This window comes from Phocoena sinus, chromosome 2 (assembly GCF_008692025.1).
Source record: "Phocoena sinus isolate mPhoSin1 chromosome 2, mPhoSin1.pri, whole genome shotgun sequence".
Lineage (NCBI taxonomy): Eukaryota > Metazoa > Chordata > Mammalia > Artiodactyla > Phocoenidae > Phocoena > Phocoena sinus.
Window position 1 is genome coordinate 139740822 of NC_045764.1, and position 14601 is coordinate 139755422.

Here is a 14601-nt window from a genome sequence, read left to right on the forward strand (position 1 = left end):
TAGACAGAACAAACTAAGTGGTTACCAGTGGGGAGAGGGGTAGGAGATTAAGAGCTACAAACTACTGTGTATAAAATAAATAAGCTACAAGGATATACTGTATAGCACAGGGAATATTGCCAGTATCTTATAATAACTGTAAGTGGAGTATAATCTATAAAAATTTTGAATCACTATATTGTACACCTAAAACTGATATAATATTGTAAATCGACTATACCTCAATTTAAAAAACCTACTTCGGAAACATATATACATACACACAAAAAACAATTTACTTTGTTTCTCATCTGAACTAGCCTCCTGTTAAAATTTGAAGTTACATATTTCTAATCCACAAGAACAACCAGACGGTCCAAGCCAATTATCTGGCCTGTGATACTCTTCTGAACCTCTGGAAGGAGAATACAGAAATCACCTCTGTACACAGTCTCACTGAACTAAGCTCTCTTTGGCTGCATTCTTATTTACTTCAAGGGAATGAAAAGGGAGCTAGATAACAAAATGATAATGCAGGTGATCTCTAGACCTTCACTACAAACCTGGCAATCTCCCAGTTTTCTCCATCTCAGTTTTCTTCGTCTCCATCCTTACCTCTCTCTATGCCCGATGCTTGAGCCAAAACCCTGAAAGTCATCCTTCACACTTCTTCATTCATACCATCCAATTCAACACTAAACCCTAATAATTCTACCAGCAGAGGCATCCACTTCTTTCCTTCTCTACTGCTACTTCCCAGGCCAACCCACCATCATCTCTTGCGTGGACAATTGCAACAGTCTCCTGGCTTGTCCCCTACTGTCACCGTTCCTCCCTCCAACCCAACTTGCTGTTATACAGCAAGTGTCCCCTGTGGCCAGGAGATCTGTCCACTGCACTTGGAATACAATGCAAAAGCCTCACCCGGAATAGTCAAGCCTCTGTCTCTCCACCCTTGTTTCCCGCCTTCCTCTTTTTTTGCCCACTGCAATCCAACTACACTGGCTTTTAAGCTTCACATGGTTCATATGTTTTCTCTCTGCCTGAAATATTCTTCTGCCCACTCATCATCTAGTTACCTCTTACTTTAGGCCTCAATTCAACACTACTTCCTTAGAAATGTCTTCCTTGACACCATCTCCCAATCAAAATTAGTTTCTGTTACACTTGATCACAGCACCCTCCCTTTTTCCTTCAAAGTGCTTACCACAGTCTGTAACTTATATTTTTTCTGGGTTTGTTGAACGTCTATCTCCCCACCAGACTCCAAGTTCCATGAGGGCAGGGATGATGTCTGTTGGTTCATCACTGTATACCCACAAAAGTTTGTTGAATGATCAAATATAAAAATTCTTATTCCTATTTAAAGTCATACGGCCAATAAATTCTAATTACTACAGCAATGCTAGACATTGTCAAGAATATAGATAAGAATTATGCTAGGTATTCTTCTTCAAAGAACTGACAATTCTGTAAAAAAATTAAAATTAGGTGTTCCGACACAGATTTCCCTGAACTCTGGAAACTTGTGAGTTTAAGCCATGGAGCATATATTACTTTTTAAACTTGTCTTAAGTGGGTGAGTAATATCTATAGATATATTTAAGTTTCAGAGAACAGTAACAGCAGAACCATCCCTGAGGCACATATAGCACATTTTTATTTGGGTTAAATAAAATCCTGGCACACATAGCTAAACAAACGCATAAATTATATATCATGCCCACATCCACAATGTTGATTTCTGGTAGGTTCATTACTCACTTCTACTATGTCAATAACAGAATATAAAACTGGTATGTTTCATGTCCTTACAAATACACCTTTATCCTACAGCTCTATATCAAGGAAATGTGTGTGTGCGTGTGCCTGTGTGTGCGTGTGTGTGCCTGTGTGTGCGTGTGTGTGTAGACACATACACTTTGTACCTGTCTCATTCCACAATGAGACTAATTATTATATAATAATAATTGGCGACATTAAGAAGACCATCACTGTGGAAGTTGGAAATATGCAAAAAATATCTGTTAATTTATTCAAACTTGTTCAGCTGTCATCAAAGATAAAAATATGCCTTCACTTTTCATCTCCCTCAAGATCAAAGGTACATTTTTAAGTTTCTGTGTTCCTTTGATGTCATTAAATTCATCATTTTTCCATCTAGCCAAAGTGGTTCAGAATTCATGAGATACTTTAACTTATATTCCTGAAATTCTAATGGTAGGAATAATAGCAATTTTGTTACAGAAAATATTTCTACACACACACACAAATGTTCAACAATTCAAAGTTTCTACTTTTAATCATTGGCGTTTTTGTTCATGAAAGATGTGTTTCTAAAAAGTATACTTGTCAGAATCATTAAAAGTAAAAGATAACTGCAATAATGGCCTATGAGATTCAGTCTCATAGTACAACAGAAAACCTTCACCCTGCTGTAGATAAGAACAAGTTTTTACTGAATTTCATTACAATGATATTTCTTAAAATACCTAAGGACTTAAAACATTCACTAGTTATATAATCTTGGATAAAAGCTAAATCAGTCAAGATATGTTTGTCAGAGGGAATATAGTATTACATTTTTAATGTTTAAGCATCATTTTTCAATCTTGCAAATAAGCAAACCCTGTTTTTGCAAATGAACTGTAGCTGTTCTAAAGGGATTCTATTTTCTTTGAAGTTAACCTTTTAAGGCAATCAAACACTAATAGCAAGATAACTAATGGAGAATTTCAATTAGAAGACTAGTCTAAGCTCCACACCTGGTAGAAAAAATAGAAGTGAGGCTTTTCTGAATGCATTTACAATCCGATTAATTTTCTAAAGCTTTGTCCTATTTTTTTTTTTAATTTCTACTATCTATGCATTAGGAGCTAATTGTTCAAGGGAAAGACACAGACCACAAATTCAATTCATTTCTCTCCTTTGGCCATTTCACTGAGCCAGTTACAAAAAGAGGCTGAATTTCTGCCTTCTTCAGCTTCTCCAAGCACTGCCAATTACTGAGGTAAAAAGAACTGATGTTTCTTTGACTGTAAGTAGTAGCTTTTTTTGTTGGGGGAAAGAGTGGTGTTTATTTGTTTGTTTTTGTTTGGGGTTTTTTCTCCAAAAAAGTAAGCCCTTGGTAAAGTGAATCCAAATGCCTTTAATCTCAGATCCACCAGTTTAAGACTTAGGAAAGCCTTAAGTATTTAATGCTTTGCTTTCTTCAGGTTAAAAAAAAAGAAAAGTATATCTCCCCTACCTCAGAGAAAATAGGAACAGGTGAATATTTATTAAGCCCTTGCTATAATGAAGCACAGTGCAAGATCCGCTACATTTGTGGGTTTGCTGAATCTTCCCAGCAAACCCACAAGGTAGTTACTATGATTGTAGAGCCCTAGGATGTCACCAAGAGTAATGGCTAGAGTCAGGATGGAAGTCTGTGTCAAGACAAGATGGAAATGCCTTTGCTCTGTTGAGAGCACTGTTCTCTGCCCCACAGAGTTCCAGAAAGATGACCAGTTACCTTGACGATGGTTGCTCTAGTAGAAAAAGAAGCTGCTTGGGAATGAACAAGGAGAACGTATCACACCTTTCATTCCTCACTCTCAGAGGAGATCTTTTGTTTCTGGGCCCAGTAGTGAGGCAACTCTTCTTTCAACCTGTTACTCCTCCTTTGGTCTATCATACCTATACACACTGGCTATATATGATATCGGTAATGGACATGTTTCATGCCCTGAGTCAGTAGAGTGAACGGGCAGGAATTCACTCACTTGGCACACAGCGCTTATAAAGGGTAAGAAGAAACTACTTGGCAAAATTCTTACCCCTAGGGATCAGTAATCTGGTTAGCAAGTAAGACTAATATTACACTGAGTGGGAAGCCAAAAATGACCCTAAGATTTCTAGACTAAAAGAGTAAAATATTAAAGACACCTCTGACAGAAATGGGGAAATACCAAAAAAGTAAGTCTATTTGAAGCCAAAACCAATGATAAATTCAATTCTCTAGCCACACTGAGTTTTAGATAACTTGTGAGGTGTACAAGAGAAATTCTATAGGCCACTGGAAATACAGGACTGGAGAACAGAAAGGATACATTTTAAATTATGACCGAGGACAAACTTGTTCTGAAAAGGAGGGTAAAGGTGTAAGAAAGACAGCTGAAGGTTAAACCTGAATGACAACCATCCTTCAGGAGAGGAAAGAGGAGGAGAGGGGAGGGGAAAGGGGGATAGAAAAGGAATACAAAGGGTATAGAAAAAGGAAGGGAAAAGGGCAGGAGAAAGTGAAAAGTCATGAAAGCCAAAAGATGAACTTGTGTGGAGAGGGTAGGGGAGCAGAGTCTTAAATCCTACAGAGCCAGAAAAATATGGACAAACAAAAGGTCTTTGGATTCACAAGAAGAATGCTCACCTGTAAACTTCTAGAAGTTTCAACATTAAGGTTTAGACAGAAATCCATTGAAAAGATGTGCAAAAGGAAATGGTGACCAAGAATTAAAGGCATCAGCTACAGATGGTGCATTCAAAGTTTTAAACATCTAACTACTAACAATAACTAACCACACTGATACTGATATGGTGCTTGTTATGTGCCAAACACTGTTCTCAGCAATTTGCATGTATTTCCTCATTTAATCCTCACTCCAACACCATAAGCTAAGGCACTTTTATTACTTGCATTTTGCAAAGGAGAAAACTAGGTATAGATAAGTAAGTCACAGAGCTAGTAAGCATCAGAGCCAGGACTTTAATGCAAGCCTCCAGAACCTATGGTGCCTAACCGGTGTGCACACTGCCCCTCCCAGAAAGAAAAAAAAAAAAAGGAGAAATGTTATTTTTATCATTGTGTTCAATGTGCATCCCCAGTGCTTAGATCAGAGCCTAGCACATAGTGGGCACTCAACAATATATGCTGAATTAGTGAATGATTAACTAGAAAGAGTATGAACACCAAGCAAAAGGAGGGGAGTTATTTTTAGGGGAGTTTATTCTGGGATTATTTAGCCCTCATTGAAAAATTCCTCTATTCTCTCAATGTCATAAATATGTGAAAATAAACTCATTGTGCTATAATTTGTCCCCAATCAAAAATATGCCAGCAGACAGACAACGCTTAGAGAAAAGATCAGGATAAAGATGAAATTTGCCCTCAATCTAAGTGAGGTGCTTGATTTTCAGTTAAACTTGTGATCTGAGGCTGGCCATGCAGCCTCTAAAAAGCCAAAATCTATTCTGCCTCTTCCTCTGGATAGTGCACAGGACTGCAAGCTGCTTCTCAAGGCAGAACTCACTCAGAAGATACATAAACTGGTACGGATCAATTCCCAAGGATAAAACTTACCATCCATAACTCCTAACTGCAAAATCGTTTTTGAAACAATAGTTAGGATCAACAAATTTCTAAACGGTTATTTCCTGTATAAAAATCTATCTTCTAAGCCCTTGGAGATTAGAACAAAAATGATAGGAAATATTTCAGCTGTACATCAAGTTGGAATAAGAGATGAGTGCGAGATCACATACACATTCACCTCTCATGCTCTCATGAGTCCCATCTGATATTCCCTGTACAATGTGGTTTCCATTTTCAGATATACACATTAGTTACCTAACTATTTTAAACTATACAATTACTGACACAAGCTTACTTAATAGATTTAATCAGCAGTGTTTTAGAAAAAAATCAATTCTAGACTTGGTTAGTTTAGGAGGCAATAGCAAAAAAAACATTTATTCAACTAGTACTTAGTGCTATGTGCATGTGTAAGGTATAACCCATATCCTCAAGAAGCTTGGTCCACATACCAACACTTCCACAACTTCCCAGTTACATGTCATTACCTCTAGAAACTGCTGATTGTGCACCTAAGCTCAGATCTCAAATCATATAACTTGTGAAATCAATAGGACTTTGTACTTATGTTTCTCTGATGGGACCATACCCAAGAAAGAAAGAAATCCATTTCAATAAAATTTCAAGCAGCTTTTCAACCACTCTTCCTTTATAAACTATTTCACTTTTTATTTACTTTTCCTATCTTTTCCCATGTGAAAACTTAACATAACACAAAACTAGTATCTAGAATGTACACAAATATTTCTCTGTATTAGTAACAGTATCCATAAACAACCAAATACTAAAATAATGTCTAACACACTGATATATGTGACAATATTGTCACAGCCTTCATTTGATCAAGTATCTTTCAAGACCAAGCCTTTCCAATACTAAAACTTCTATATTATATAAAATGAGACTGTTTAAATTACTCTTTTTAGTTATTCTTCAATAATGAAAAGGAGTTATATCATACATTATTAAGCTAGGGTATTTAGTGGAACACACTAAGGATTTTTTTTTTCAGCTTTACTGAGGTATAACTGACAAATAAAAATTGTATATATTTAGGGCTTCCCTGGTGGCGCAGTGGTTGAGAGTCTGCCTGCCAATGCAGGGGACACAGGTTCGTGCCCCGGAACGGGAAGATCCCACGTGCCACGGAGCGGCTGGGCCCGTGGGCCATGGCCACTGAGCCTGTGCGTCCGAAGCCTGTGCTCCACAACGGGAGAGGCCACAGCAGTGAGAGGCCCGCGTACCGCCAAAAAAAAAAAAAAAAAATGTATATATTTAAAGTGTACAACTTGATGGTTTGATATACATATACAATCAAGCTAATTAACATGTCCATCATCTCACATAGCTAGTGTTTTCTTTTATTGTGTGGTGAGAACATACGACTGGAGTTTTAAAAATTCTATGAGTAAAGAAAGATGTTTTACAAATGTCCATTTCTTACAGCACATCAAGACTACTTTCTTTGACCTCAATTTCCACAACAATAATTACCACTGGTTTTGTGACTTGTTATTCATGTTCATTTGATTTCACTATGTATCTCTGTTCTTCCTAAAAGTGCTGTATGGCATACTTTAATTCTTCCCATTAAAAATGATTTTGTTTGGGACATTTCAGAGCATCTCTCAAAATATGGTTTCTAACTCTACCAAAAAGAAAAAAATCCCTAAAACCAAGATTCAGACTTGATGACTGACAGGAAATAGAACCTCTTAAAGTAATATGTCTCCAATCATATTTTTTTGAGAGTTTAATAAATTTGAAGAACTTAGAAGAATATTTACTTTAGCTCTGTATTTTATTTTTAAAGTTTGGATAGCATCAAAATACTAGAATCATATAATACCCTAGGTAAGTAACTGTAAATCTGTAAACTATCTTTTAATAAGATCAAAGCACTGTCATGAACTGATTCTACTTCACCAACTTAATCAAAATTTTATCAAGACATCTGATGAGGAAAATTTTTGTTGAAATAGAAAATATATATTCATCCTTCTGGTAAGAACATTATTTATACATTATTATTCTGCAAAACTTTATATTTCATACATATTATCACCACACTGAGATGATTTATTACAATAAAATTTTGTTCATCTGCCAAAGTAAATACTCTCCTAGTCTAAAATTTATTTGAATTTGTTTCCATAAACTGTTTTTACTAATATCACATTCAGTCACAAAACGTAGGTCACCTTCAACTAAGATTGCAATTCCTTTCTTCGTTTCACTTTCCTATATGTCTTGTGTTTTAGATATTTTCTGCCAAGAGTAAGAACTAACTGCGTTGATTTTAACCCCCAATCAAACTTGAGGAAAAGGACAGAAAAGAGAAACAAAGATATTAACTACGTAGTTCACCTGTGGCAGAACCTATAGTGCCCTCTTGTGGTGAATGGTAACTACAGCGCTCTGGAGAACACTACAACTTTTCCTAGACCAGACACTGGAGAGAAGGTGGGAAGCGTTGTTCCTCTATGCTACCAAGCAGCTGTTGTTAACAATGAAAGTAAGAGATAAATATTGACTAAACTAAAAGACTCTTTTATAGAAATGTACTCAGTCACCATCAGTTAAAACAATCATAGCCACTCCCTTCTATTAACAAAAATACTGTTTTATGTTTCTTTTAGTAGGGCAGTTGACAGATGGCCAGGCACCTGGATTTCTTATATACTCTACTTCTGGAATCAAGCAAAAGATAAACAAACAGAGCAATTTCTAGTGGACACAAGAATGTCCTGGGACAAGCAAATGTCTAGTCAACAAAGTACTGCATTTGTTATACAAGGCATTGTGGACTCTAAAGCAAGGGACAATCCTCTGGCTTACTTATAATTTAGGAAGTGGTCAGTATAATTTCAATCTCTATGATATTTTAAAGGTAAAAGTGATACTTTATAAGACCTGGGTAAACCAAAGCTTCAAAAACTCTAAGTGGTTTTATCAACATTTCCTGAATAGTATTTTAGATCTTTCAAGAAAAAATATCAAGTACTCTATACCAAAAAACCCCCACAATAATCCATTTGTTTTCCACAATTTTTTTAATTGGATGAGAATTATGAGTTAATATTTCCTTTTTGTTTTCCTAGTTCCCTTATTGCCCCTAGTTTCCTAGTTGCCTTATTGCCCCTCCTATAGGTTCTCATTTAAGATCTTAGTTTTTACAAATATTAATTATAGCACAAAAATGATTTTGGATTTTCCTATAGGTAAGAGCACTGAGTAAAGAAAGGGCTTGTGCAACCAGGTATTTCAGGCAAAATGGAAAACTGAGTATATTCAACTTCTTCTCTTGAAGGTTAAGTGGTTCATAAAATACTGCCTTTTCTGTTTTCTTCTTTCCTGGGCCCCTTTTTTCTCTAAAGAGAAAAACATTTCTAGTTTTTCATAATGTTTAAAATATTAAAGAACAGTAAATTCTAATTTAAAAGACATTATTTTTATAGTTAAAAATTTTCGATATGGCAACCAGGTTTACTGTCACCCAAACTAATTGTTTCTGCCTATTTGTTAAGGAATCAAAGACAACATATATATAAAATGTACTGCCCAAAGCAATAATCAGATTGAAGGCCTTGGAAATGTTTTGTTTTGTTTTGTTTTAATCTAAAATTCTACCTAAAAGTCTTAAAAAACTGTTGCTTTCTTTCAGGTACCTACCCTCTACCCATAAGTGTACTGCTTCCTATGGCCCAAAATATATTGGTGAATAGCTTGCATAAATACTATGCAAGGTTTAAATAAGGGAAGATGGCCTGATAATGTTCCAGACACAGATTCGGTCAGTAGGCATTTTGGACGGGGGCCTCCTATGAGACACTGCACGCAGTTAATGAACTCACTCACCACATGGTTCCCAAACTTTCCCTTCCTAGCAACATATTTTGATTCTACTATCCAAAAACGTTATCTAAACCTTGCTATTGCATTTATGCTTTTGACCTTTACAATTTCTTGGAGTAATAATGTGTACCCTATACCTACTAGAATCACATGTTAAAAATGACTGTAATTCCTTTTATTTGTCTAAAAATGACTTTATCTTTTATCTTAAAACTGAAGAGAGGAATTCCCTACTTCTACTATTTTGGGATTTGGCTATAAAGTATGTTTGTATCCATCCTACTCAATGGCCCTCATTATTTTATTTTATAGACTTTGAATCACCAGTGACAATTTGAAATGTTTTCCCATAACAGACTGTGTCAACTAAACAAGGAAAATAAAAAGCCAATCTCAAGAGGTGTAAAATAACAGCAAATAGGCTACAGTGCTACTCTAAGGCAAAGAATACAGCACTGCTATTCTGGGAAATTGCAACTGAGGAGTTTGGAACTTTATTAGGATATCCTCATGTTTAAAAGCTATACCCAAACATACCACACTTCTTGCTCTTTTCTTCTGCATCAAGAAGTTTTCTGATAGATTTCTAATTTGCTGGGATTTCAGCTCATTAGTGATCACCGTGGACAAATAAAAGCTTGATGTTTTCTCTTGGTGTCCATTGCACTTTCATATCTAGTATCCCTCCTTTTCTCCCTCTCTCTCTCTTTCTCTATCTCTCCCCCTCCCTCTCCCTCCCACACTCCTTCCCTCCCTCTCTCTCCTTCCCTCTCTCCTTGTATTTCTGCTACTTTTTACATCTCTCTTTTGCTCTTTCTATGTGTGAGACAGAGAGAGAGTTTACTTCCTCTGCATCTACCTTTGTGTCTGGGTAGATACCTGTCTGTATGTTTATCTGTGTGTATCTCTAGATATGCTTCTACTCCGACTCTCACTAAAAGATCTGATATTTTCATAAGAAGAAAATGATGTTGTATCAGAAAAAGAAGCACTTCATGGGGTAAAAGTAACCCATCTTTCTTCAAGTCTTAGCTGTATTAGGAGTGCTGCCTCTTTTCTTTTCCACTAAAGCTCTGCCAATACTTCACTTTCAATGTTGTTAAGTTAGTGAATAATGAAATCTTCACGGTGACAAACTCAATCCATCTGTGAGAACCCTGAAGGGAATTTTCTGTTAATCTCAATTTCTCAGAATGAATTTTTCTATTTCTCTGCCAAATCATATAGAAATGGCAACAAGTGTGGGATACTCGCACATAAATGTGTAGAGAAATTTAGTACCGTAATTCTCAATTTCTGAGGTTCTTCCTGTACAAGTGGCACTGAGACTTTCCGTTACTGATTACATACACATGTTCATACACTTTCCTCAAATATCTAACACATTTCAAACAAAGCTCAGAGGTTTTGAGTAGTGGTATTAAAAGTTAGCCAGGGCTTCCCTGGTGGCGCAGTGGTTGAGAGTCCGCCTGCCGATGCAGGGGACGCGGGTTAGTGCCCCGGTCCAGGAAGATCCCACATGCTGCGGAGCGACTGGGCCCGTGAGCCATGGCCGCTGAGCCTGCAAGTCCGGAGCCTGTGCTCCGCGACGGGAGAGGCCACAACAGTGAGAGGCCCGCGTACCGCAAAAAAAAAAAAAAAAAAAGTTAGCCATAAGCAATTAGAGGTGGTACTTAAAATGCAAAAACAGATAAATTTTCATTTGTACTTGGTGCTATCCATGGAAAGAAACATTAAACCAGTGAAGCAATTATAACATGAAGTGTAAAACAGATAAAACCTTCATTGACTTGGATGGTAGATTTAAAATGGAGGCAACGGAAGCAGCTCTTTCTAAGCCGCATAAGGTAAGTCTTAATTTCATGGTATATCAGAAATAAAAGATATTCTACAAACTGGCTCATAGTTCCAGTCTGTATGAGAAGTTTCAACCAAAGATGCTATGTGAGTGAACTTCAGCCAAGGAATTCTCATCTACTTTCTGGTTACCACGCAGAGCAATAATAGACAGCCTCCAGATTTTATTCTTTAAGGCCTTCTCTAAGAAGTCCTCTCACAGACCAAATTGCATGGAGTTGAAATAACCCAAGAGGATGAGAAAGCTGAAAAACAGACTGATATACCTTAAATAGCTAATTCCAATAACCTTTAAATTTCCCAACCTGGTTGTTTTAACAGTAATACCTCCTTGTACTCTAGGTTTCTGTACAATATTAATATAAGAAAGTAATGTATAAACATAGAAATTGGCTACCATTTATTTATATTTATATTATATATTTTTTAATATTTTATATTATCATAAAAAATCAAACACATTTGAAATCACACTGGAATGGCTAAAAGTATTATAGTTTTTTTTTACACTAAATCAGGCCTATTAGCTATTCTTTTTTTGAACCCAAAAAAGTCTGTTCAAGACTTGTATAGTATCAGGCATTGACCAAATGCGAAGAAATAAAGTCAAAAGCCTCAAATGAAAACCAAATACCATGTCAGAGCTTGATGAGAAATACCTTGGGACACTTACATATAGTCCCCAAATCAGAGGAAATATTTGCAAGCCTAGTTTTAGAAGAGCTCATATCCTAGGAATTAATATAACCTAATCTACCAATTCAGGAAGAGCATAATTGTATTTAATTATTTATTATCATTTGAGTGTGCCTCTGTCTTGCCACTAAGGAGGGAGCTTTTTGAGAGCAGAAGTGTCTTAATCATTTTTTTATCCAAAGGACCCCACAGAGTGTCTCTTGTATAAGGCACCCAAATAAATATTGTTTCACTGAATGAATGAATGAATGAATGAATGAACAATGATTATGGAATTGCATAGAGTATTTCCATTGCTTTGGTCCAAAATCTACCATAATCAACATGCAGAAATGTCTTTCTCATAATTCTCCAAGCAAAGGATCTCAAAATATAATAACAGGTCTCTGAAGGAAAAAAAACAAAAAACTTTAAAGGATATTTTACATATCTTTAAAGGATATCTTTACATATCTTACAAAATTGAAAAATATATAAAAGATTTGAAAGCAAGTAGAAAATGTATATTTCAGTAAAATGCAAAGTTTATAAGGTCCTAAAATGTGAAATATATAACCATCCCCATTCCGATATCTTAGAGGAAATGAATGCATAAATGGATGGCAATTCAAAGACACTTTAAGGCAAGAAAACCCTAACATCAGTAGCAAGGTAGAATGGCATTTTTAAAATTCTTTCTCCAGTTACTTTAAAAGCACTGCAGCTATTGCTTCCCTTCTACGTTTCTCCTATATAACTCAAATCAAATATATCATATAGATCAATACAGACCAATGCAAAATAGAAAAAAAATAAACTTTAAACACAAATTTGACCATAATAATTGCCTTCCCATTTTTCCAGAACTGACTCTCTTTCTTAGGTTCAACTCCAGCTACCCTCTCATACACAAGGCTCCTTTCAACGGTGCCCATTGGGCCTGAAAGCCATTCCAGAGACTAAATCTTAAGTAGCCACTTTCACAGCCATTCCCAACTTGAGGGTACCCTTCCACTGAGATTAACTCTAAGAATTTGATCAGTCTCTTCAGCCTACTTGTTTAAAAATGTGGGGAAACGATGAACAAAAAAGATATACCTCAACAAAGCGAAACTCAACTCTGTTCTCCAGATGTACCTACACCCTAGCCGCTGCTCCCCCTTGGCTTCCTGCGGTTCTGGGCTCTGGACAGGTGGGAGGGGGGAGAGTACGTCTTGGGGAGGGGATGCAACTAACTTTCCTCTGCCACCTCATTCCCACTCCCTCCTAAAATCAGGTCCATCTTGTAACTGCAGCCGCCAGGTAGGGCGGTCTGCGTCCCCCTCCCGCCCTGGGAGAGGGATGGGACGGGGAGGATGGGGGGCGTGGGTGGGCAGGATGGAGGTGGAGGGGTGTTCTGACTGCAACTCTTCTTACCGCTGGAGCGCCTGACGATGTTCTCCAAAAATGTGTTCTGCGGTGCCACCAGCCCTCTCTTGCCCCCCGGCATCCTGGGTCTGGAGAGCAGCGGCCAGGATCCGCGGCGGGGGAGGGGGGAATGAAAGAAGAGAAGGTGGAGAAAGAAGAGGAAAAGGTGGAAGAGAAGATCGAGCCCAAAGAAGAGGGGGCGCGGCGGCGGCGACGGGGTCCCCTGACTGAGTCTCCAGCCCGACCCGGATGAGCAGCTCTGGGGAGGAGGACCAGGCAGTTCATGGTAGTAGCGCTCCCCCGGCCGCCGCTGCCCAGACTGTGGCGGTGCCGCACACGGGGCTCGGGAACTGCAGGCTCCGCGGGGCACAGTGCGCCTGCGCCGCCCCCGCTGTCGCTGTCCCGCCGGTGCTGATGCTGAAGCTGTTGCTGAAGCTGCTGTCGCGGCGGCGATCACCTAGGCGCGGGCTCAGCATTTCTCCCCCTGCCCCGACCCCGGGGCCGGGGGAGCAGGAGAAGCCCACTCAAAGCCCTATCTCCCAGACCCTCTACTGCGCCTTCCTCTCCCACTTCCTAGCCTACCCCTCCGGCGCAGCTGGATCAGCGCTGCCCAGCTGAGCCCAACTTCTGCCCGGCTGTGCGCCTGGTGGCCGCTCCTCTCTCCCCGGAGATCGAGGCAAACGCTCGCTGTCCAGTTGAGCCGTGGAGTGGGAGAGGAAGTGGGAGAAGCAAGCAGGATGCCAAAGAGGGCAATGGGCAGTCGGAGGGGTCACATCTCAGTTTCTCCTGCCAAGGTCCCGAGTCCTGGCTGCTCCCGGGGACGCAGCTACCGGGGCGGAGGTGTTGATCATCTCCCGCTCCAGTCCGGGCTGAGCGCGCAGCAGGGACTGACTGAGCGACGCGCGGGGACGCAGAGCAGCCACCTGACGCTGCTACCGCCCCCCTCTGGGCTTCGGCGCCCGAAGCTCAACAGAGGAGATTTCAGCACCCGCCCTGGTCCACACCTTGGAGCCCGAGCCAGATAGGGTCGGAGCGCAGAGCAGGAGCTGGAATGGCCCTGGCGCCCCAGGCTGGGTCTGGCGCGTGGAGGAGCGTGGCGGCAGTACAGGGATGCTTCCCAGGGCTGCGGAGCGCACAGGCGAGCAGCGAGCCCAGCCACTAATAAGTTGCGGTAAAGGTTGCACTTAATGCAAGGAGTAAGGAAAGAGAGTGAATAATTCACACCCAAGAGAGGGAGAGTGCAGCGGGCAGCGTCTGCTGTGGAAAAACAGTAAAGGCGGGGGGGGGGGGGGCGACGCTGCACAGGACTGGGGAGTGTGGGCAGTAAATTTCTCTACCAGCGCTCGGAACCGGCGACAGGAGGGGAACCGCTAGAAACAGAGTCCAAAAGCCAGAGTCTATGACGGAGAAGGAAAAATAGCGTAAGTGCGAAGGGACCGGGGAAAGAGATGGAAAGAAATGGAGGAGCTCACGCCGCGGCA

At 39.5% G+C, this 14601-nt stretch overlaps 1 protein-coding gene across 1 annotated transcript in view; it reads right to left on the reverse strand.

Annotated features, from left to right (window-relative positions):
- The window catches only part of KCNH5 (potassium voltage-gated channel subfamily H member 5), a 344887-nt gene extending 331685 nt beyond the window's left edge, over positions 1-13202 (reverse strand). Inside the window, exon 1 of the mRNA XM_032623255.1 lies at positions 13130-13202. Coding sequence (XP_032479146.1) covers positions 13130-13202 — 73 coding nt within the window. The remainder of the gene's footprint in view (positions 1-13129) is intronic.
- Between the last annotated feature and the right edge of the window lie 1399 nt (positions 13203-14601).